Below are 21,630 nucleotides of genomic sequence, written 5' to 3'. Positions count from 1 at the left end.
GTCGACTAGTAATGAAATGCTCTCTCTCTCTCTCTGTCTTTTTACAGTTCCGATTATTCATCGTTTTCGAGCGCTGGCGTCATGGGTAACTGCTTAGGCGCGGTCTATGTGATTTTCGGCGCTTTGGTAGTTTATCTTGTGACCGAGGGTTCGTATAAGCGCAAACCATTGCCGGAGGATGCTGTGCTGCTAACGGGTGCTAATGAATAAATATATATACTGTATGTATATATGTGTGGACAAGCAGCTAATTTGTTTGGGTTGTGTAATGCTGTGCAGTTAAATAGTCGCGAAGTTGAAACTCTATGTTCTCTTACTTTCCATTAATGTTTCTATGTTTTAATGCAGTTATGTAGCGGTTTATGTATGTGTATATGTTATTTGCTAAAGAAGATATGCGGATAGAGTGGGTGTTAAATGCATACAAACATACATATATCGAAATATTATATAAATCAGCTACATATATACAAGCAAACGCACATTTATATGCAAGCACAAGTTAAAATACAACAAATATATGCTTGTGTGTTGGTATGTGTGCCGTCACATTAGGGTGCTTATTTGAATTTGTGTGCTTTTTGGTGCATATTTTAAGTATTTTTTTTGTTGTCTTTAAAGTTTTTCTGTTTTGCATAATAATATATTTATATATACACATTTACATACCATAGTTACTTACTAACTTATATATATATACTTATATATACCCATACAAATATTTATATATATGCATACAAACAATTTATATATGTATATATAATACTATATATATTTTGAATGGCTTGGGGAGGCCAACTAGAGCACAAAATCTGTGACGCTTTTGAAAACTTTTACATAAATGCTTTATATAATGACCGTAATAAATACATACATACAAATAAATAAAGTTATAATGTTTGAAAAAATTTCTATAATTTAAAATTAATTATTTTATTGCTTCGAAAATATTTTTAAACTTGATTTTTTTGCAACAAACCTACATATATCTTGACTATATTTAGTACATGCATACTTACAAGTAACAGTATCTACATATACATATGTGCATATGAAAATATACAAATATGCGTGTGTACAAATATTTAAACAGGCGAAAAGACAAATATCCATAAGTGTTGTTGGATGTATTCATGAATTTATCTGTATGTATACATATATTAAATTATAAATAAATGAATAAAAGATTATTTAAAGCAAAAAACAAAGTGTAATGAAATACAAGAAGAAAGGAGTATGTGGTACCATATGATCAAATTTGACCCGGATTGACAAAAATGTTTTTCATGTATTTTAACACAGAACTTTATTATCGGCTTCAAAATACAGTAGGTTCTTGAGTCAATACAAGCATACCAACGTTTAACCCAATTTTTCATAAAAATCTAACGAATACGGTTGCTGTACTTTTTGGCAATTCTACATATTATTAAAAGAAATAGATGCTCTCTAAGTTTCATTAAGGTACTTCACATACTTGTAATTTTCACTCGATTTTATCTACTATATATACCTATATATCTATCTCGATTAGTTTTAGGTGATTCAAACAACCGTTAGGTGAACAAAACTATTATAATCTGTAGCAACATGTTGCAAGAGTATACAAGCTATTTGGTTTTTACTATTAAATATAATTTATTGACTAGTCACATTTTTAAACAAAAGAATACTAAATCTTAATACTTCATGTACACAATTAATATAAAAAATAACTTAAAACAATTTGTCGATAGTCTTAAATCTAGCAGCTGACACTTTCATAATCTAAATTACTCGTAGTCTCCTCTTCCACATCGTCCTCCTCACGAATCTTGACGAAATGAAGCGACTCATAGACATTAACAATGTATGTAGGTATATGACCACGCCCCTTAACGAAGGTCAGCCCACGATAAGTGCATTTGACATTATACGATTCTAATATTTTTGCGGTATTCTGTGTGACTTGTATGGAACCGGCTATACCGGTTGAGTCCATACGCGAGGCCATATTCACCGCATTGCCCCAGATGTCGTAATGCGGTTTGTAAGAACCCACCACACCAGCCATAACAGGACCATTGGAGATGCCTTGTAGCGGTAAATAAATAACAGTATTTAGATGTTATATAATGTTTTTTTCGGTAACATAAATGCATCTTATTACCTATACGCAAAGCGCCACAGTCCTCGTCATCAGCTTCGCACTGCAGATTCTCGACGTTGAAGCACTTCATTGTGCGCATCAGTTCCAAAGCGAATTGCAACATGACAAAGACCACATCGTTATAATCCTCCGATTTGTAAGTCTTCTTGTTGTGACCCTCGTATTCCTGCAGTCTTATGGACTGAACGTCGGCCTGTCTGCTGGTTGTGGGCTGCTCATCATCGCCAAGCTGCGCTTCTTCATCGATGTCATGCTGCCGACTTGCTATATTCAAATATATATACATATTTTTTATGAAATAACACCTTGAATTTTCGGCGTGAGCGAATTTGCTTACAATAATGACTCCTGCGTCCATTGGGCAGTAATGAGGAGCTGCGATAAGCAGTTTGGGTTTTCCGATGCTCCGACCGTTTTGGATCCAAACCACAAGCCGCCATATAGGTCCAGCCCGCGACTTTGATCTTTTCCACTTTTCTCGTGCCCGTATAAGTGCTTAGCTAAAAAGAGACTATGATCAGCTCTAAGCTGTCACTCTTGAGTTCAAGGGCGGGTTAATTCATGATAACTTGCTTTCAGTGTGTCTTTGCAAATTCTTTTATGTCTTGACCTTAACTTAGGAATAGAGATCTCTTCGATGTTTAAATTCTCTTCTTCACCTTGGCAGTGTATCGAAACCACATAGTACCAAGTATCCTCTTAATTCATTGAATATGGCGGTTCTACGGAGTTGCCAGACCTTACGATTTCATATATAATCCTTAATGCCACAAATTGTAGAATAATTTATTCTTTAAACTTTTAGGATCACTGACTTTGGTGTTTTTTTTAAGCCACATGGACCACAAGAACTTCACAAATTTTATACTTTATACAAATAAAATCGCGAAGAACCATACATACTCGTACTTGTTTGAGGTTATGTTGGCGAGACCCATAAAAAAGCAAATTGGTACTGTTATAAGTATTTTAGATTTAATCAAAGCTCATTTAATGCCTATATTGAATGAACATTTTAAGTTCCGTTGGGGTCATACAAATTGCGATAATCTACCAAACAGATAGCTAACCTATCAGTTAGGCTTATCTGGATGGTTCCGGTACATAGAAATTTTACTCCCAGCGTTTCGAAAGACGAGAAAAAATTTAAGAATCTCATTATATTATAATTTTATGACTTTGTATTAGAGTTTCCGAAACTAAGCTAACAAAAATTTTAAGCTAGAATAACTTATGTTTCTTGCCTTATATTTCGGTTGTAATTTGGCTATTCCACTTTGAACTGTCTTATTATTCATAACCTACTAAATTTTTAGTGTAGATTTGTATCTAAAAACTCTGCTTCACTTCTCCAAGCGTAGAGTAATTAAATAAAACTTTGAATGTGTGCAGGAGCCGTTGATACATAAATTTTTTATAAACTTCATGACGTTTCATAGATAATGCCTATTCCCAGGCATAAAATTGCGATCAGAAAGTCGAGATTCTAACAAAATTTTCAATCAGCTGCACAAAAGAGTTAGTAAAGAAAGGATTTTGACATTTTATAAAATGTTCCTACGATCTATTAGGATAAAAAAGATTATGAACACGACATAACCAATAAGTACTTCGAAAACTGCCAACACCTATGTACATATATGCCATAACTTGCATCTCCGCCATAACTTCGATAAAATAAGGTAATATTAAATATTTAAAAATGTTTCACATAAAAATAATAAGATTTCACACCGCCCAAAAACTAACTCGTTCTTCTTCGTTTCCTTTGATATAATTCCAACGAAAGAAAGCTATTCTTGGGACTATTGCAACCTTGCTCTACAAAAGAAATGTCTTAAGAAGTAATGATAGAAATGATTTAATATATATATTTCGAGCGCAGATAATTCAGCGTAATCCTAACCTATACAAATCGGAATAATTCAGGCAACACAGACAAATACTAGTAAATAAGAACTGACTTCATTTCCACAAGATTAGCGTCAGCTGATATACTCGTACATATCATTACTTCGATAGTTATTATAACAAAGCAATTAAGACTGTTTGAGATATTTGAAATATGTTTTTGATGGTTTTTGGAAATATTAATAGTGTTTATGGTCTTGATACTCTGTGAGTCTATCAAGCGCAATTCGAGTTTCGTCGATTCTGTTCGGATAATTTTGATGTCAAAGATGACGAGTTTCCATCTGCGAATCGCTGCTGAATCGCAACATAATCGATCTATTTCTAAAGCGTATAGTTAGTGGTATTGAAAAGTGGGTCACTTACAAGAACGTCAAGTGAAAATGGTCGTGGTCGAATTGCGGTAAGCCGATACAAACGGTAGCCACGACAGCATTGATTGTCCGGAAGGGTTTAATATATGTATATAGTGATTGGTAGGGAATTATCTACTATGAGCTGCCAACTTCGATTAAACTCTTAATTCGGAACTGCATTATTAATAATTGAACCGTCTGAGTGAAGCAATCAACCAGAAGTGACCAGCTTTGGCCAATATGAGAGAAATTGTGTACCATCAGGAACACGCCGGGCCACAAACAACGATAGTGATTCAGTAGCTATGGTAGCTGGTTGAAGTGTTTTTATGCATTCACCTTATAGTTTGGACCTGTCACCAAGTGATTACTAACTGTTCCTGTCTATGGCGAATGAGTTTTCTGGTGAAAAATTTACACCAAGAAAGTGTAGTGAAAACCGAAAACTGTCCTAGTTTTTTGCCAATAAGTACGAGCGTTTCTGTGCGAGTGGCATTATGAAATCAGCTTTAAAATAGCAAAAAATTATCGAACAAAACGGTCATATTTGACCTAAATCGGACCATTATAACTACACTAAATGAAATCTTCAATTTAATGCAAAAAATAATGGATTTATATTCACCAGACCTTATACATATGTGGGTAAACTAATTTCGTTTGATTTGAGTTTTGAAATAATTGTATTTACTAATGATTCACTATTTAATTTCTCTTAATATTTTTCAAAATTGTCTCAGAGAATTAAGAATTGTATAAGTGAATCTTTCTTTAAAGTAAGTTCTTAATTTTTCTTGCCCTGAGTACCGCCATTACAACATTTTCTCCTGAATTTCAGATGTATCTTTTTCTTTCAATTAAGAGCGAGATTAATCTATGACATCTGCAAAGATTTTAGGATTCTATGCTACAAGATATAATAAGCCCAACCTCAACAATTCTGTCTCTTTGCATTGCTAAAGTGACGTCATGGTAGCAAGAATACACGCATGCAGGAATATTTAAAGTCACTTACCACTTCATCAAAATCACAAATAATCTCATTTAAAACTCGTATGCCGACTTGTTCGGTATCGTAATTTCGTATTGTGGCGAACATAACGGCAACGTTATCATATTCCTCGTAGTAAAGCTCATTGGTCATTTGACGCGACATGTAAATATCGGCTAAAAAGAGAAATATGTATAAATTATATGTTCTATACAAATTTTAGTAACTCGGATAAGGTGGCAGAAAATGTTGTTATAATTTTTGTAGGCTAGAATTTATATTATGTCCGAAAATAATGCGCTGACGAGTGCTTTACTTTGTATAATTATACTCCTCTTTTTCACAATACGCTCTTCCTATGTTACTCACCGACATGTGATGGCAGTATATTATTGATGAGAATGGAAATGGTCTCATTTGTGAATTTGGCATCGTCCTGCTTTTTGAGCAATTGACGTTTCCAGCTAAAATTAAAAACAATGAGTTTAAAAATATTTTTAAAATAATTTTTTTTTTTCGGTAGCACTCACTTATAGTCCACTTTAGCAATAAATTCCGTTTGTCTGTCCATCAAATGGAATATGCCTACAGAAATGCACATTACAAATATGTGTGAATACTCTGGATAAAGCGTATCATTCGTGCTCAGACTTTGGCCATAAACGTAGCTATACGACAAGGTTACAACAACGGTATAGAAAACCAATGTCATTATGCCGACACTCGCCTTCAAGACGAATGGAATACGCGTAAAGAGGAAGGTGATGCAAGTGCTGAGCATAAAGCACTCGGTGACGGCCTGTATTTAAAGAGATAATCATTATTTTAGAAATTTTTATATATAATATTATGGCTACTGCTAAAATTTGAACGCACCCAAGCATTGAAGCAGGTTGTCTCATTTCTCGCAGTGCCCAAAATAGCTTCCTCCACAGCAGCGCTTTTATTGCAATCTAACTGTAAATAAAGTTTAATAGTATCAGTTCATTTTCAGTATAATTTTTAACTTCATCTAATTTTTAAGCCACGTTTCTTATTGCCTACCAATTGCAAGATGATACCGGTTGAATGCAGTATAATCACCACCAAGTAAATGCTGCTGCGTACAAGTATATTGCTTTGTATGCCATCGGAGAGTTTATAGAGCCATTTGCTGAAACTTTGCTTTGGCCTTGACAATTCCGTCTCGCTAATAAACATTATCCAGAGTTTTTTGTACCAAACCAAAGCCAGCAGCAGCAGCATTAAGACATTGCCAACCGCCACTAGCGCCCAAAAGGCTTCTGTTGGCCTGCAAGAAAATTGTTTCACTGCCAAGTTGAGTACGAGAGTTATTCGCCTGCATTTTACTTACGATGAATTGACAGCCTGCATGACAATGGCGCACACGAGTGTTATATATGAGACCAGCACACTGTACTTGAGCATAAAATCCGGTTGCTTCATGAACATCAGCTCCCAGCGCCAATCTTTGAAGAACAGACAGACCGAGGTTATATTGCTGCGAAATATTTGCCCCTCCATTTCGTCTTGTGTTAAACGTTTTTCGTGGCCAAAGCATAGTTTGGAGACTCTGAAAAAAAATATAATAATTTTGGATATGTTATTGAAGTAAATAAAACCAAAAGTTTATTTTAAAATAATTATATTTGTATATCATGTATTCAAATTTGACTAACAGTAGGCCATTTAAACTGCGCGTGAACCGAATCGATAAAAAAAATCTTTACGCCGCGAAAAGTTTGTTTAACAATTTTTACCATGGATAAATGTGAAAGTGTCCTTAAGCAAAATCGTATAAAAGGCTAAAGTAACTAACCCACAAATTAAGATATAAAACTTTCATTTGGTATAGTTCAACCAATTATGGAGCGGCGTTTGTGGTTAAAAAGAATTTTCGTATGCCTAATGTACATATCTCAGAAACTACTAAAGCTAAACTTGCTGAAAACAAGTCTTTCTAGCACCTCTTCATAAACTGTGAAAATAGGGCAAATCAAATGGTAACCACGCCCACTCCACATATATCCAATATTTTGAAAACTACTAAAAGTGCGATAACTAACGAAATAAATACGTCAGGCATATTAAAGTTTACACCTAAGATGGTATGAAGGGGCTTTATAGTAGCTGTTGTCAAAATTAGACAAAGGGCGTGGCGCCACTCACTTTTAAGTGAAATCCCTGCCAGGCGAAATTAGAACACAACCACGCCTACTTCCCATATAGAAGTGTAACATTTTTAAATTCCCTCTGATTGTTAAATTTTTAAGCATAGAAATCGATAGTTAATGACGTTATCGAAACAAAACTTTGCATAAATAGTCTCTTTTGGGTATTCCATTTTACGTCTAAAAATTGTCGAAACCGGACCATAACTTTTCAAGCGCTTAGATGCCGAATATGTGGACCACAGCGCTTATGACTGACTTTTTACCGAAAATATCGGTCAAACTCAGAGATAAATGATTGAAATGCGGAGAGAATCTTTTTCTGATAATAATGTGTTCCTTTGTCAAAAATGGGTAAAATCGGTAAAAACCAAAAGTCTTAGTCAAAGCCAAATATATATATATAGCTATATATATATATATATATATCTATAGCCAAAAAAGCCTATCTAATAAAAATATCCTTCTGATCAGAAATTCAGAGAGGGTATTTTTCTAATAAAGTGCATCTTTAAGCATAAAATGGATAAAATCAGGCCAAAACTTGCCCTATTTCCCATATACTTATTATAAGTATTTTCTAACTGCCGATTGGAATTGTACCGTATTTATAGGTGAATCTATCAGATATCTTAATGAGAGCAGCTTTTCTGAAAGTAATATATAATTGATGCTAAAAATGCATAAAATCGGGTCAATACTACGCCTAGCTCCCATATACCTGATATAAGGATTTCAAACTTCCGTTTGGATTTATACCATATATATCGATGAATATGTAAGTTATCATAGTAAAATTAAGTGTACTTATAATATTGGATATACTATAGTTTAATTCCGAAAAGATATGAAATCGGCTCACAAATTACCCCACCTCCCATATAATAAATATAGTGCTTTTCGCTAGTTTAGCAGAATATGTCATTTTGACTAATCTAATTGAGTAGTGCTAAAAGTAAACGCGATCAGTCCGAACCTTCACCTAGCCCCAGTATACCCTATAGAGTAATTTTCGACTTTTTTCGGAAATCGTTCAATGCCGTCATAACAACAACCACTATAAACTCTTCAAAACGTGTGAAATTTCAATGAAATTAAGTGGTCAAGTTTTCTTACATATAAGTGAAAATGTTGTAGATCTTGTTCTAAACTTCATATCTTTAATCTACTGATTTCTGATCTTCTTGCTCATGTTTTCCTTAAAATGTTCGGTTACACCCCAATTTAGGTCTTCCTTACTTGTCCTTTAATAATTTCAAAAATTGCCTAGGTCGGCGTTTGTACCTTCAACTTATCGAGTGATAGACACATACTATCATAAAAGTAGACGTCTAAAGTGGATGCAATAAGTACTAGAATTGTTGTTGTTGTAACGGCAGTGAATGATTTCTGAAAAAAAAATTGTTGGATGTTACCTAGTGGACAGTTCTTGGCTTGATAAAAATCAGGGTCTGTTTCGGTTAAGTAGTACTAACTAATGTGAAAACAGTCACAGTTTTTGCCCTTATGTATTCTATATACAAGACATGATTTCAAGCAATTCCACCATGCGCCAGAAACGATTTTTTTTCGGAGTATTGCACCAAACCAATTTTTGTTTAGGCATAAAGTCATAAGTAAAAAAATCATTTATTTGTTTTTCGAAGTTAGCCCCTAAAATCGAAATATCTGCCTTTGAATATCGAAATTGAACTTATTTCAAACATCATTATTAAATATGGTTTGCAAATTACTAAAAAAAAAATGAACTGAAAAATGGACATTATCTACCCATTCCTAATTATACAATGGTGTAAAAAATATTTTTTATGTCAGATATACTACAGCAGGTCAATGTTGGGTTTTCGAAAAAATAAAATCGTATATGGGTATAAATCGGAAACGTTTTTTTTATAGAGATTCAAATTACTTGGTAACATAACCTACTATAAAACTAAAAGATTTACCAATAGAACCTGTCTAGTACTGCCTGAACACAACTCATAGAATACTCCAAAGTTTTACAGTATTTTTTGAGCGCACTAAAGTATTAATTATACACTGCGTATAAGTAACCTTAAATAAAATTTTCATCAAAATCAAAAATCTTACTGTATGCGTCCAATAGGCATTTTGTCCACCTCACGACTCATCTCCAATGTTGCTTGATTGCGAATTTGATTATATTGACTTATGCTGTTTTGCATGAAATTCGTCGATATTTCATTTCTTTGGTCCTATATCAAAAAAATTAATTAATTAATAAACCAAAAAAAAAAACATAAACCAAAAAAAAAACAAGTTACAAACAAAAAAGAAATATATTTAGTAATGGTTTATCAAAATATACCGCTCCTGATTTGCGCTCCAGATTTTTTCGCAACGACGAGGGTGGACGTCTCATTGTAATGAATGATGTTACCTGAAAACACACACAACAAAATTACTACAACACATTTAGAAGAAAAAAAATAAAATAAAAACAATGACGTCACAACAAAAATATCTAAATCCAAGCATACTAACTCGGGAAGACGGTGGTTTGATAAGAAACGTATGAATCTCATATTTACGCAGCACCGGATCGTCACGCGCCTTCGCTGTACCCTCCTCGTAAATGAACTCGCCATCGAGTTGTTGTAATGTTTGACCACTAACATGCACGCGGCCAGCTTCGCCTGTCGACTCTAAACGATTGGCTATATCCACATCTTTGGACCAAATATCAAATTGCCATTTGTTGGCGCCGATTACGCCCGAAAGTATGTTTCCCGAATGCACGCCGATACGCATATCAATATCCAACTTGCGCTTCGATCTACAGTTATGGGTGAGAATTTGAGTCACAGACAAAAATGTAGTTACGTTTGTGAGAAATTACCGCACATCACGTATATCCTTGATCATGCGCAGGCCCAGATATACACACGATCTGGCATGGTACTCGTTTGGCAACGGTACGCCCGCAACGCAATAATAACAGTCACCCAAAAACTTAATGCGCAGCACATCGTATTCCTGTAAGAGCATATTTTTTAGCCTGCTAAATATTTCAAGACACAACTTGTGATTTTTTATTTTTCTTTACCTGTGATGCTGTATCGAACTTAACGAATAAATCGTGCAAAGTCTCCACTAAGGTCTTCACATCCAGCGTCGTTGTTAAGTAAGTGTAATTGACAACGTCTGCGTATAAAATCGAGACATCGTTGTGTGGTTCAATAAATAGTTTTCTGTGATAAAATTAAAATTGAAAGAAGGCAAAGAATTAATTAAGTAAAAAAATATAAAGTATTTATTTCTTATTTAAATAAAAGAAAATAAACCTTAAATGAGAAAAAACGTTAACTTCAGGTAAACCGAAGCTATAATACACTTCACAAATGCATTTCGCATACCATAAAAGGGTATAAAAATATCTTAAGTCTGATTTTGATCGGTTAGTTAGTATGGCAGCTCTACGCTTTACTAATCCGATTTTAACAATATGTACGGAAATTGCAGCATAATTTTATAAAATAAGTCATGCCAAATTTCGTGAAGATATCTCGTCAAATAAAAAAGTTTTCAATACAAGGACTTTGTTTTGATCGGTCACTTTGTATGACAGCTATATGCTATAGTGGTTCGATATCGGTGATTCCGGCAAAAGAGTAGCTTCCGTTATCTCAAAAACTGAGGGACTAATTCTTGTATATATAGACATACAGACCGGCATGACTAAATCGACATGCTAATCATTTATATATTTTGTATATACTTTATAGGGTCTCCGACGTTTCCTTCCAGGTGTTGCAAATTTCATGGCAAACTGTTATGCGGGCATACTACTCGCACTAAGACTAAGGGTTTAAGTATTGAATATGTCACTAAAAATTTTTTCAGCAAAGCTTGATTCATATGAAAATCGATAGCTAAAGTTTCGATGTCGAGGACACGTCATGTCAACGACAATTTCAAAAAGTTATATATTTTTCGGTAAAATGTTTGAGATTGTTGTAATTCTTTCGGACACTACTTGACATGTCTTCCCAAAATCCACATATTAATTTCTAAAATTGAATATGACTGAATTCTGGGAGAACAGCAATGAATTGAAAGATAGACTTGAGAATTTGGTTGATCACTTCAGAACAACAGTCTACAGACTATAACGAAGGATTTTCAAATATCCTTGAACAGGCTTAACTACGACTATTTCGCACAATTCGGGATCTTTTTCGGTATTTATATTATTTTTCAGAAATTTTGGTTGCTCGTAGAATTGATTTACGCTAATTTCACTTACTACTTTGCTGACAATTTTTGGCTTACTCACCTCTTCAAAGGGTTTGAAAATTTCATTTATATGAATATTTGCAAATACTTACTCTGTATCCATTTGCCGCCATAGGGGAGTCGGTGTAGAGCTGAAAATAGGTATTAGATTGAGTAAGCATAGATTTGTACACGGAAATAGTTTAAAAGCTTTTAAAGAATACTATACTACTACTACATATATAATACACTGACATATTAATGAAATATAGAGAACATCTTCCCTTGATAATTATGATTCCTTGTGCAAAACGTATTTGAAATCGGATCAATAGATTCGCTAGCACCCGTTTAAGTACCTAATATAATAATAATTTTCGAATTGCCGGTAGACTTTATAACGTCTATATCAGTCAATAAGTGAGTTAGCTTAATGCAATTCCAATAGTCGGGTTAGTACCTCTCTTAGCTTCCATATATCACTCAATCTGTGACGTATCTTAATGAAACTTAGAGACCATCTTTTTCTGGTAACAATAATTCGTGGTCTAATAAATGATTGAAATTGGTACAAAGCTACCACTAGATAGATTTTAGACTTTCCAGTTGATTTTAAACAATATTAAATATTTTCTTAACCATTAGCTGCACATAAATAAAGTCGGTCTAAAGCTTAACCTTAACATGAGGGTATTTAAGTCTCTAGTTATTTTCCCCTCATATTCCCAATATTTAAATTTCGTCCTTTTGATTAAGGTTTCATCAATATAAAATAAAAAAAATTTAAGGTTAAACCCTTACTTATTTTTACTTTAAATTGAAATCTTACCCCACTTCGTCGTGCGTGGATCGCCGATTTTTCTTGCTTTTCTTTAAATGTTCAATACGCATCTTCACATCCTCTTCGATTTTATTAGCAATCTGCGCCGGGATTATGCTCAAAAGTAGACTTTTCTATAATTACACGCATTAATACACAACTCACATAATAACTGCGTGACACACACCTCTTGATCTCGCGCAGCACGCAGCACCAAAGTCTCCTCGACACATTGTCGTTTATCGAGAAATGTCGTACGAATGGCCACCTCACGCGTCAGCCGAAAGAACAAGCCGAGCAAATTGACACAGGCCATAAATATAGCTTCGGATATGATCTTCGGCAAATCCATTTCCCGTGAGCCATCCAAACGACGACGATAAGTGACGAATAAGAACAATATCATATAGCAAAACGAAACAGCCACGCCCAGTATGAAGGCGTGCACATCTTCGGTGATTGGCATAAAAATGTAAGTGGCGTATATGATGAAACTGTAGTAGGTGGGCACAATGATATTGTAGTCCTTCACAGCGCGGTATATCGGTATCGAGATATCTGTGATGAATTAGAAGTAAAAAATATATTTCAAAATTGCTTCAAAGCTGCAGCACTCATACCCATCACGACGAGCGTGGAAATCGCTAACCAAATTGAGCTAAACGTCAACCATTCGTAGCGTTTGTTGAGTGTCAAGCGAAAATTAAAAAGCAATACAATCAGTATAATCAAAGTGCAGCCCATATAAATGCCGATATCCAAATATATGTCGCGATTCTCCTGAAATTACTCATATTGGAATATTTTAATAATTAAAACAAAAAAATTTTTTTACTTTTATAATCAAAACATACATACATTTTTGGGAAACGTGATTATAATCAGCAAGGAATGTACGATCGCTATAAGTATTAGTACAAATATGAATAATCCGAGATGGCTTAAGCGCAAACGATTCATATAAGATACATAGTACTGCTCCAGTTCGAGATTGCGACATTTTCTCTGGAAGTATTGGCCAAAATTATATGGGAAATGCATTGCTGCTTGATGATTGAAACTTTGTTGTTACCTTTAAGTAGCCTAACTCCCATTGTTTTTGGTTAACCAACTTTGTTTGATGACCCTCATCGTGATCTGGTGTGGCTTCCGTTGAGGATTCTAAAAACGCATTCATTTTTTAACCTTGTTGCGCTTAGGGATTGGTAAAGCTGTTGCACCTATTAATAGTATACAAAGGTTTTGGAATATATTTATACCCTGAACAGGATATATTACGTTTGCCTCGAATATTTATCATATCATAAAATCCGAGACGAGGAAAATAACTTTAATTCAAATTCGGAAAAATTTACGAAGTACCAGCAATATTAGAAATATAGTATTTTGGAGGAAAAAATCCACCCAGAAAGAAATTCTGGATTCGCTACTGGTGAATAATTTGAATTATCCTGATGAACTTACTTGAGAATCGTCTTTGTTTTTACACAAAATAATCTCAATTACAATAAACTAGTGATTAGAATGACCGCAAATTGTTTCAAGAAATCAAAACTTCCTCCTGAGCTTTTAACGGCCGAAGATATTTTAATAAATTGTTACATAATTTATCGGATATACGAAATGAGATGAAAAGTATTTGTCATAAAGATGAAAGGACGTTTTTTGAATAAAAATCTGCTTAGGTATAATCTCCATCTATAGTTATGACTTTGCTGTAAGGAATCTCCAATATTTCTATGCCGGTTTGATGGGGTGAAGCTCCGAGGCCCTCAAAATTGGTGTTCGTTTCCATGTTGACCACCTCATTGGAAGCAACTTAACCAACTCTCTCATTTTATGGTCAACCATCATAATGTCGTAATTTCGTGATAGTTTCTGGCGTAATTGGACCACCTCAAGCGGGGTGCAACAGTTATGCTGGTAGGGTTACAATCAAAATAGGAAAACCAGCGATATGTACGAAACCCCCGATCTCTGGCATAAAGTTGGTATAACTTAGTATAGCTTAACGCACTCACTGCTCTGACTATTCGGTTTGTAAACTAGATTTAGGGATTTGTTTTTTTTTTTTAATCTCGAAATTGAATTTTGAATAGTCAGAGCTCACAAAAACACAACTCACTCGACTCTCTCAAGTTAAATATAAGAAGTTTATTTTCCGTTTCAATTTGTTGACAATTCCAGCTTATAGTTTTAAAGCAGTTGTTATGAGGGCTAAAGAGCACGAGCGTATTGAAATGAGTTAGTGAACTAAATTCATGTGAAGGAAAAAATATGCATTAAATACTAGGGTCTTTATTAACTAATCAACAAATTTTTTAGTATTTCTTATGGTTGAAGTATATAAAGAAATTAAATTACTGCGATCTTTTCGATTCTTTTGGCATGCAGTACTTATTCATATTAAGAAAATGATAGCTGAATAAAGCACTAAATGTTTCAGGTAAGCTTGATATGAAGTTACACCCTCATTCATAAAAGGAAAAGGTCTAAAGTATACTGTTATATATGTCTTTGATTCGTTATTCATCTACTTTTTATGTTAAAGTTCTGCTTCTGTATGCAAAAAGTTTTATAGAAGGGAGGCAACAAAAAAGTTTCCCATTAAAGTGGTATAACCGCTTGCTAATCCAGCTTTGCTTTGTGGTATTATGCCAGTTTATTATATTTATACCAATCGTTTGTTCGTTTAACCACGTTGCAAAAACTAGCAAATCAAGGGCAGCACATCCTTTCTTTGAGAATTCCCTTTTTTAATCATTATACTTAACGCTTCACTGGGTTTTTACCCTAAAATAGTTATTAAAGATATCAAAAATTTTTAACTATTTTCTAATCTAGATAAGCGCTGGGAAGCAAAACTGGTATATGCGTGGCTTATTTGGCTAACAAACTAACCTATCCTAACCTTATCTGAATAAATACATCAATAGGAGATTGCTGTATTTTTAGTTAATTATATTTTGTTTACATTTTTTGGTATTACCTGATTTTAAGTACATTGCTTGTATGTACTTGTATGTAGTAAGTACTATACCAGCAGCCACTTAAATTCTACTGTTTGAACGCAATTGTTTCCGAAATTTGTTTTCGGGTATTAGTCACAAAGAAAACTTTCGATAGCAAATAATTTATTGATCACCAAATTTGATCAGAAGGTATATATATATTACTTTATAGTGTATCCGATGTTTCCTTCTAGATGTTCAAACTTCGTGGCAAATTTTATATATAAAATATACGAACAACCATCTCTTAGGAAAATAGCATTTAGAAAAATTTTGTTATTAATGTAGAAATCCAAAAAAAGTTGCTGAATATATTTTAGGAGTGAAACTACAAGTATACCATCGGATGGAAATATTGATGACGCGGCCCTGAATTCATTGAAAACGGTTGCCACAAGTTCAAGACAATCGGTCTCTCAATATTCTACTGGATTTAGCAAGCTTTCGCCATACAGAAATGACAGTTGTTAATCTCGTCACCTAGGTGATTTGAAGCTAATCTATTCGAAATCTCTCTGTGCAACTCTGTTTTAGCGCCATCTGTTTGTCAGTAGAGAAATTTATTACAGCTGAATTTGATATTACAAACTGTCAAAGTGAAAAGAAGTAAACAAACAAAAAAAAAAGTAAAAAATTAAAACATTATTTATCAAAAAAAGTAATGTGGAGTGAGACTGCCGAAGCCGATCAAATATAGTCAAGAACAGCTGTTTTATAAATCTCCAACGACAATTAGGACTGTCTAGATGAGTGCATAGATTAAATGTATTCTAATTACTTAAAATTTTTGGTGAGAACAATGTATAAGCTGCAAAGCTTGCTGGCGGGAGAGCATCCTTACCCAAACTTCGTCTGATAGGGAACGAGTCAGTACGTCGTTGCGTTCTTGTGCACTAGCGCTGTGCCTCTGAACTCATTGGTATACTAAATATGTTTATTTTGCCAAAATACTGTATTTGGACCAAAAAGTGGTCGTTCGAGCCGATTTTTCGTCAAAGCTAACTTGAAGCTTTATATTTTCAAAAAGTAAACAGCACACATTTTGAGAAAGCTCTTTTCGGTTGATGGTTTCAAGAAAGTTGAAAGGAAGTTCTTGTTATAGTTATTTTGTAACAAAATATTCAAAATCTTTAAAAAAAAAATTAAAATATAGAACCAATAAGGAAGGATTCTGTTGACAAAGAAAGACGACCTTTTCTAGCCAACCATGACTTCAACTTACTTCTTTTACTGTGATTATTTGAAGAAATAGTCGCTATACTGATCGAAGTTTTCGAGAATGCACGAGCTCATTAGGGTTTGCTATGAAGTTTACAACACTTAAAAGGAAACGTCGTGACCCTATAAAGTGTAAATGATAAGCTAGCGAAGGTAAGTCCATTTAGCAATGTCCGCTTGGCTGTCTGTAGATACGCGAACTAGTCGCTCAGTTTAACAGATATCGACCTGAAATTTCTCACAGGTCCTTTTCTCCCCCTCTCGATTTCGTACCACTTTGGGATATAGCTTCCATACAAACTGTTCGATCACAATTAAGTGTTTGTGTGGAAACCTTTTTAATGTGACAAGATAGCTTGAATTTTGGCACAAATTATTATGCTAGACAGCGCTATAATTTCCAAACAAGTTGTACGGACTACTAAAGTATATAGCTGTCATGCAAACTAACTGTTAAAAATTAAGAAAAACATATTTTTATATGCTATAAAAAATGCACTTGCAACGGGCATTATAGCTTCGGTGCAGCTGAAGTTAACAACTTTTTTCAAAGTTTTTCAAGACCAATATAAAATATGGCGCACCCTATATATACAAATTATTTGTTCGTAAATATGTATAATATGTTTAAAATATTACCGACTAATTACTAAAATATTATAATTAGCATATACATACTAATCATTATCTTTATTTGTTTATGATAAGTCGGTAATGCCATTTGTATATTTACTATACAGTTAATTAGTTCTTATCAATAGAGCAAGTTTTTAGGATTTTAGGTAAAACGATTTCTCTATTAAATATATGCGTATTTTACTAATTACGAAAAATGTGTGGTAGCCTTTTCATACTCGCTACTGGTCTATAAATATATAAATTGTTCTCGCAAAGCAAAGAGGCAACAAATATTTGAAAAGTTATATTTTCATAACAAAAACATGAAGGCGAATCACAGGCACATTTCACGCTAGAAAAATGCCAAAGATAACAGTGTCATCATAAAAGTGTCGGACGCTCCCTTTGTTCGAGAGATATGCACTCACAATCTCACGCTATAAATTGATATGTGTCCATTACAGCCTGTCATTAACGGTTTGATTTTGTTAAATCGCTTTATCTCTTTTTGTGTGTTTGTCTGTAATTATGTGTTTTTAATTATTATCTCGTAAAATATTGTATCACCGTTATCGGAGGCACTTTTTTCCTGAAATAATGCAATATTTGTACAATACTCTTTCCCAATTGGTTAATGGTGATTTTTTGTTTTATTTATGTAATTTAATTATCCATTAATACACTTGACCATTATTGTGATATAAAGAGAAGAAATTAATTGGCATAGTAGGGATTGAAAATATCTTTTCCTTTCTTTACCTGAACTAGGTATATTGACTAATATTTTTGAATAATCTTTGCTTCTTTACTCCAAAATATACTAAATGTTCAGTTGTAAAGAGTTGGAATCTCTTAGTATTCAAGGGAGTTTGGATATTTGACAACTCAGTATAGTTGTTTGTTTCATTTTCCAAATATTGGATTTTTGACTTCGAAAGACTACCTATGACTCATCACTCTATGCCTTCGGTTTACGGACTAAAACTGTCCTCACACATCAGAATTGCGGTAAAACCAAGAATTGTGATTAAAAGCCTTACTATAGGCGATAAGAATTTATATACATATTTTGAATACAAAAAAAAGTTAATGTGGGAATTACGGTAAATCATCAAAATATTGGGGTTTGAATTCAATTTCCATATTTCCATACGCATTTTTATTCCGTACAACAACATAAGAGTTAAGGTATCAACTAAAAAATGCAAAAACGAACCGAAATCCCTTGTTGTTGTTGTTGTTGTAATGGTTATCTAATCCCCGCATAGGGAGAGAGGTGTGAGATGACTGGAATTCATTGGGCTTGCAAAGAGATAGTTAGATTCATGCGGGGACTCATTGCATGAAAGCTGCACATACATATGTTTGATATGTCGGGGTCAATTCTGGATAGGTCGGAGTTGAACCTGCCACAATATAAGAACGAAGTTGCGCAAGGGTCACTCTAGATTTTCGGGTGAGCTTGAGCTTGAGGGAGACATTAGGAGGCATCCTATTCTCTTACGGACTGCAGTATTCTGACACGATTGAATGTTCTTCTTCTACGTTCCATCCAGGCAAAATCGACAACCCCGCCGATGGCTTTGCGCAAAGAAATTATTAGAATATACATACATATATATATTATATGTTATATATAACTGACCAAAAATTAGCAACATAGCAGTGTACATAACAACAATATCAAGAACAAATACAATATTTCCTGAAGAATTTTGTCTGTCTAACCATATGGGAACTTTAAATATCTAACGACATTTTGATCTCAACAACAGAGATTTAAAGAACTTTGAATCTTCCATGCACAAATCGAAATTATAACCGAAAATGTTTGCCACCAAACCGAAAACAATCGAAATTTTTCTACAAGGCGTGTTCAAGCGTAAACATGTTAATAAATAACATACCAATATACATATGTACAGGTACTTATATATAATATAGGCAATTTCCTTTTGCCCGTAGAAATTGTCACCAATATATGAATGATATGCAAACACTTTCGCTTCTTATCATATTAATTGTTAACGTTACGTCAATCAGAAATTTTCCAATTATCAAATACAAATTTAACAAGAGCAGCCAACCATTATGTTGACGCTACGTTTTCAGCGCTCTTATTACCTTTTTTGATTTTACACGAGAGATATTGATTGTGAATGAATACTATTATACTTTAAACACAATTGATATTTTTATTTCAAACGTTTTTTATATTTATTAAAACAAAGTTCACTTGGCACACACACACACACAACACTTGAAAGTTGTTAACTAACAATCAATACTTTCATTAACATATTTCATGATCTTTCATGAAGTTGAAGGTGCTCAGCAATCACTTGTAATCATTTTAATTATTTATTTGTATATATTTACGCATTTTTAATATCGTTATAATAGCATTTTTATTCACTTTATATCGCCTTTCAATTGCTACTCTTGTAAGGCATTTAATCCCGTGTGAAATATGAGAATTGACTGATTGAACCAACCACGGCACGATCTCACAATATCAATCATTCAATAACTTGTATCGCAAATTACTCACACGGCTAGCTGATAAGCGCCACAACTTTTTCAAACAGTGCTCTCCACTTGGCAAGACCAAAAAAAATAAAAATAAATAAATAAAACACAAACAAAAACAGGTGCCAAGCAAAACTCCAGCGCTACACCTTAATGTGGAAAATAATTCACAAGGCCCGCACTGACGACTTATTCGCGTACCGTAACATTCTGGGTTCGAGGAAACACTGAATGCGGCGAAGACTCTTTTGCTGCAGGTGAAGTTCTCAAACACCTGTCTCTAACGTTATCAGTAAAAAGTGAGAATTTCTTTTGATTTGATTAGGTACACGTGAAGAGCATTTACTTAACCAAGTTGGCATGAAATAAACTTTGAAAGAAATTGATAAGACGTTAAGAAATGTACATATATAATTTACAATGTATTCCGTTACAGGTGAGAGGGACATTTTGAATTGTATTAAGGGTGATTATTCAAATGCAATTAGTGGTTAATCAGAAATCGTTACAGTAATTAATACTTTAAACTGTATGCACATACATATATATGTATATCAAATGCTTTTGCAGATGACTTTTTATTATTATTATTGTAAATTATATGAAATATGGCTTCTGAGAAAATAATCGTTCCAACTGTCTGTGAAGTTCAAATATTAAAATTGGGTATGTTACGAAACCATTTCAATTGTCTGTGGATAAACAAAATAAGAAATTCGATGCGGCTTTATGTCAGCAACTGGTCTATTTAATGTGATTGTAGCAAGCATATGCTTTTTTAACGGATACGGATTTATTTCCGGCCTAAAAAAAGGCAGCATTGTCCCAAACTGTTTGGAAATTCTCTATGTAATTCAAAATACACATATTATTATATTATGTACCACAATGCACCAAAAATGGGCGTTTAATGCCTACCTTCACAGGTGGAAGTCAAACTTGAATGAGTTAAATTCATATGTACACATGGTATATCCGCTTATGCGGTGTATTGTACACCGAATAATGTTTTTTCTATTCCTTTTTGTTCTGTTTACAAATTAAGTTTAAAATATTATTTAAAACAAATATTTAACAGTATTCAAATCTTACCAGATATCATGATCTCGGGCGACAATCAACACTTCCATTCTCAATAGCCGATTCTACGCTAACGGAAATGACTTTATTTGGCCATTTATTTCCAAGACTTGCTACAACAATAACAACAACAGCTTCCGTTCTCACCATAGTCTATGATTATAGCCGGAAAAGACTCGGGTGCTGAAAAATCCGTAGAATGTGTTATATAGTATGTACATACATACGTACATATGTATGAATGCATGTTCACATTTGTTTTGGCTAAGATTCATTTTTCTATTTCGTTGCTTTAAACAAGAATATAATGCTGCAATTATTACTTATTTACTAAACTATGGATGGACCTTTGTGTAAAACAGCACAATATGTGCATTTTTCCATAAAAATTACCAATTCTAAAAATTGATCATTTTGGTAAAACTTTTTCACATTTAAATAAAATTTGCAAATGAAAAAAAAAAGATGTCGGCGGTCAGCCATTATTAAAAAAGCAATAAACTTATAAGTCATTGGAAGAGCATTGCGCGCAATATTTTT

At 33.7% G+C, this 21,630-nt stretch overlaps 2 protein-coding genes across 7 annotated transcripts in view; one reads left to right on the top strand and one right to left on the bottom strand.

Annotated features, from left to right (window-relative positions):
* LOC106620486 (plasma membrane ascorbate-dependent reductase CYBRD1) overlaps positions 1-924 on the top strand; it is a 28,747-nt gene extending 27,823 nt beyond the window's left edge. For all 3 annotated transcript variants that reach the window (XM_014238997.3, XM_036358998.2, XM_014238996.3), the window contains exon 4: positions 48-924. In XM_014238997.3, coding sequence (XP_014094472.1) covers positions 48-210 — 163 coding nt within the window. In that variant the 3' untranslated portion in view covers positions 211-924. The remainder of the gene's footprint in view (positions 1-47) is intronic.
* Positions 925-1,613: 689 nt separating this feature from the next.
* ACXD (Adenylyl cyclase X D) lies at positions 1,614-21,277 on the bottom strand. 4 transcript variants are annotated; one of them, XM_036358915.2, is made up of 21 exons: positions 21,103-21,277; positions 13,707-13,854; positions 13,493-13,639; positions 13,255-13,414; positions 12,822-13,192; positions 12,644-12,768; positions 11,928-11,966; positions 10,646-10,790; positions 10,439-10,575; positions 10,084-10,375; positions 9,908-9,979; positions 9,670-9,794; positions 6,762-6,980; positions 6,452-6,698; positions 6,284-6,364; positions 5,938-6,206; positions 5,777-5,871; positions 5,432-5,583; positions 2,487-2,649; positions 2,150-2,413; positions 1,614-2,073 (listed from the first exon to the last, which is right to left on the bottom strand). In XM_036358915.2, the coding sequence occupies exons 2-21, from the start codon at positions 13,809-13,811 to the stop codon at positions 1,745-1,747; spliced, it is 3,537 nt and encodes a 1,178-aa protein (XP_036214808.2). In that variant the 5' UTR covers positions 13,812-13,854; positions 21,103-21,277; the 3' UTR covers positions 1,614-1,744. The 4 variants fall into 4 exon arrangements, with proteins under 4 accessions (XP_036214808.2, XP_036214802.2, XP_036214815.2 ...); XM_036358909.2 differs by lacking the exon at positions 21,103-21,277 and adding an exon at positions 20,033-20,224; XM_036358922.2 differs by lacking the exon at positions 21,103-21,277 and adding an exon at positions 19,606-20,013.
* Between the last annotated feature and the right edge of the window lie 353 nt (positions 21,278-21,630).

Source organism: Bactrocera oleae, chromosome 6, assembly GCF_042242935.1.
Source record: "Bactrocera oleae isolate idBacOlea1 chromosome 6, idBacOlea1, whole genome shotgun sequence".
NCBI classification, from domain to species: Eukaryota; Metazoa; Arthropoda; class Insecta; order Diptera; family Tephritidae; genus Bactrocera; species Bactrocera oleae.
This window is presented reverse-complemented; position numbering and strand designations above follow the sequence as displayed.

Bases quoted from the DNA above. Each gene is read 5' to 3' on its own strand.
- ACXD (XM_036358915.2), bottom strand. From the start codon at position 13,811: ATGAATGCGTTTTTAGAATCCTCAACGGAAGCCACACCAGATCACGAT. The intron at 13,193-13,254 runs GTATGAGTGCTG...AATTCATCACAG, and splicing joins TTCCACGCTCGTCGTGATGG to ATATCTCGATACCGATATAC. The intron at 9,795-9,907 runs GTATATTTTGAT...TTTTTGATATAG, and splicing joins TGGAGCGCAAATCAGGAGCG to GACCAAAGAAATGAAATATC.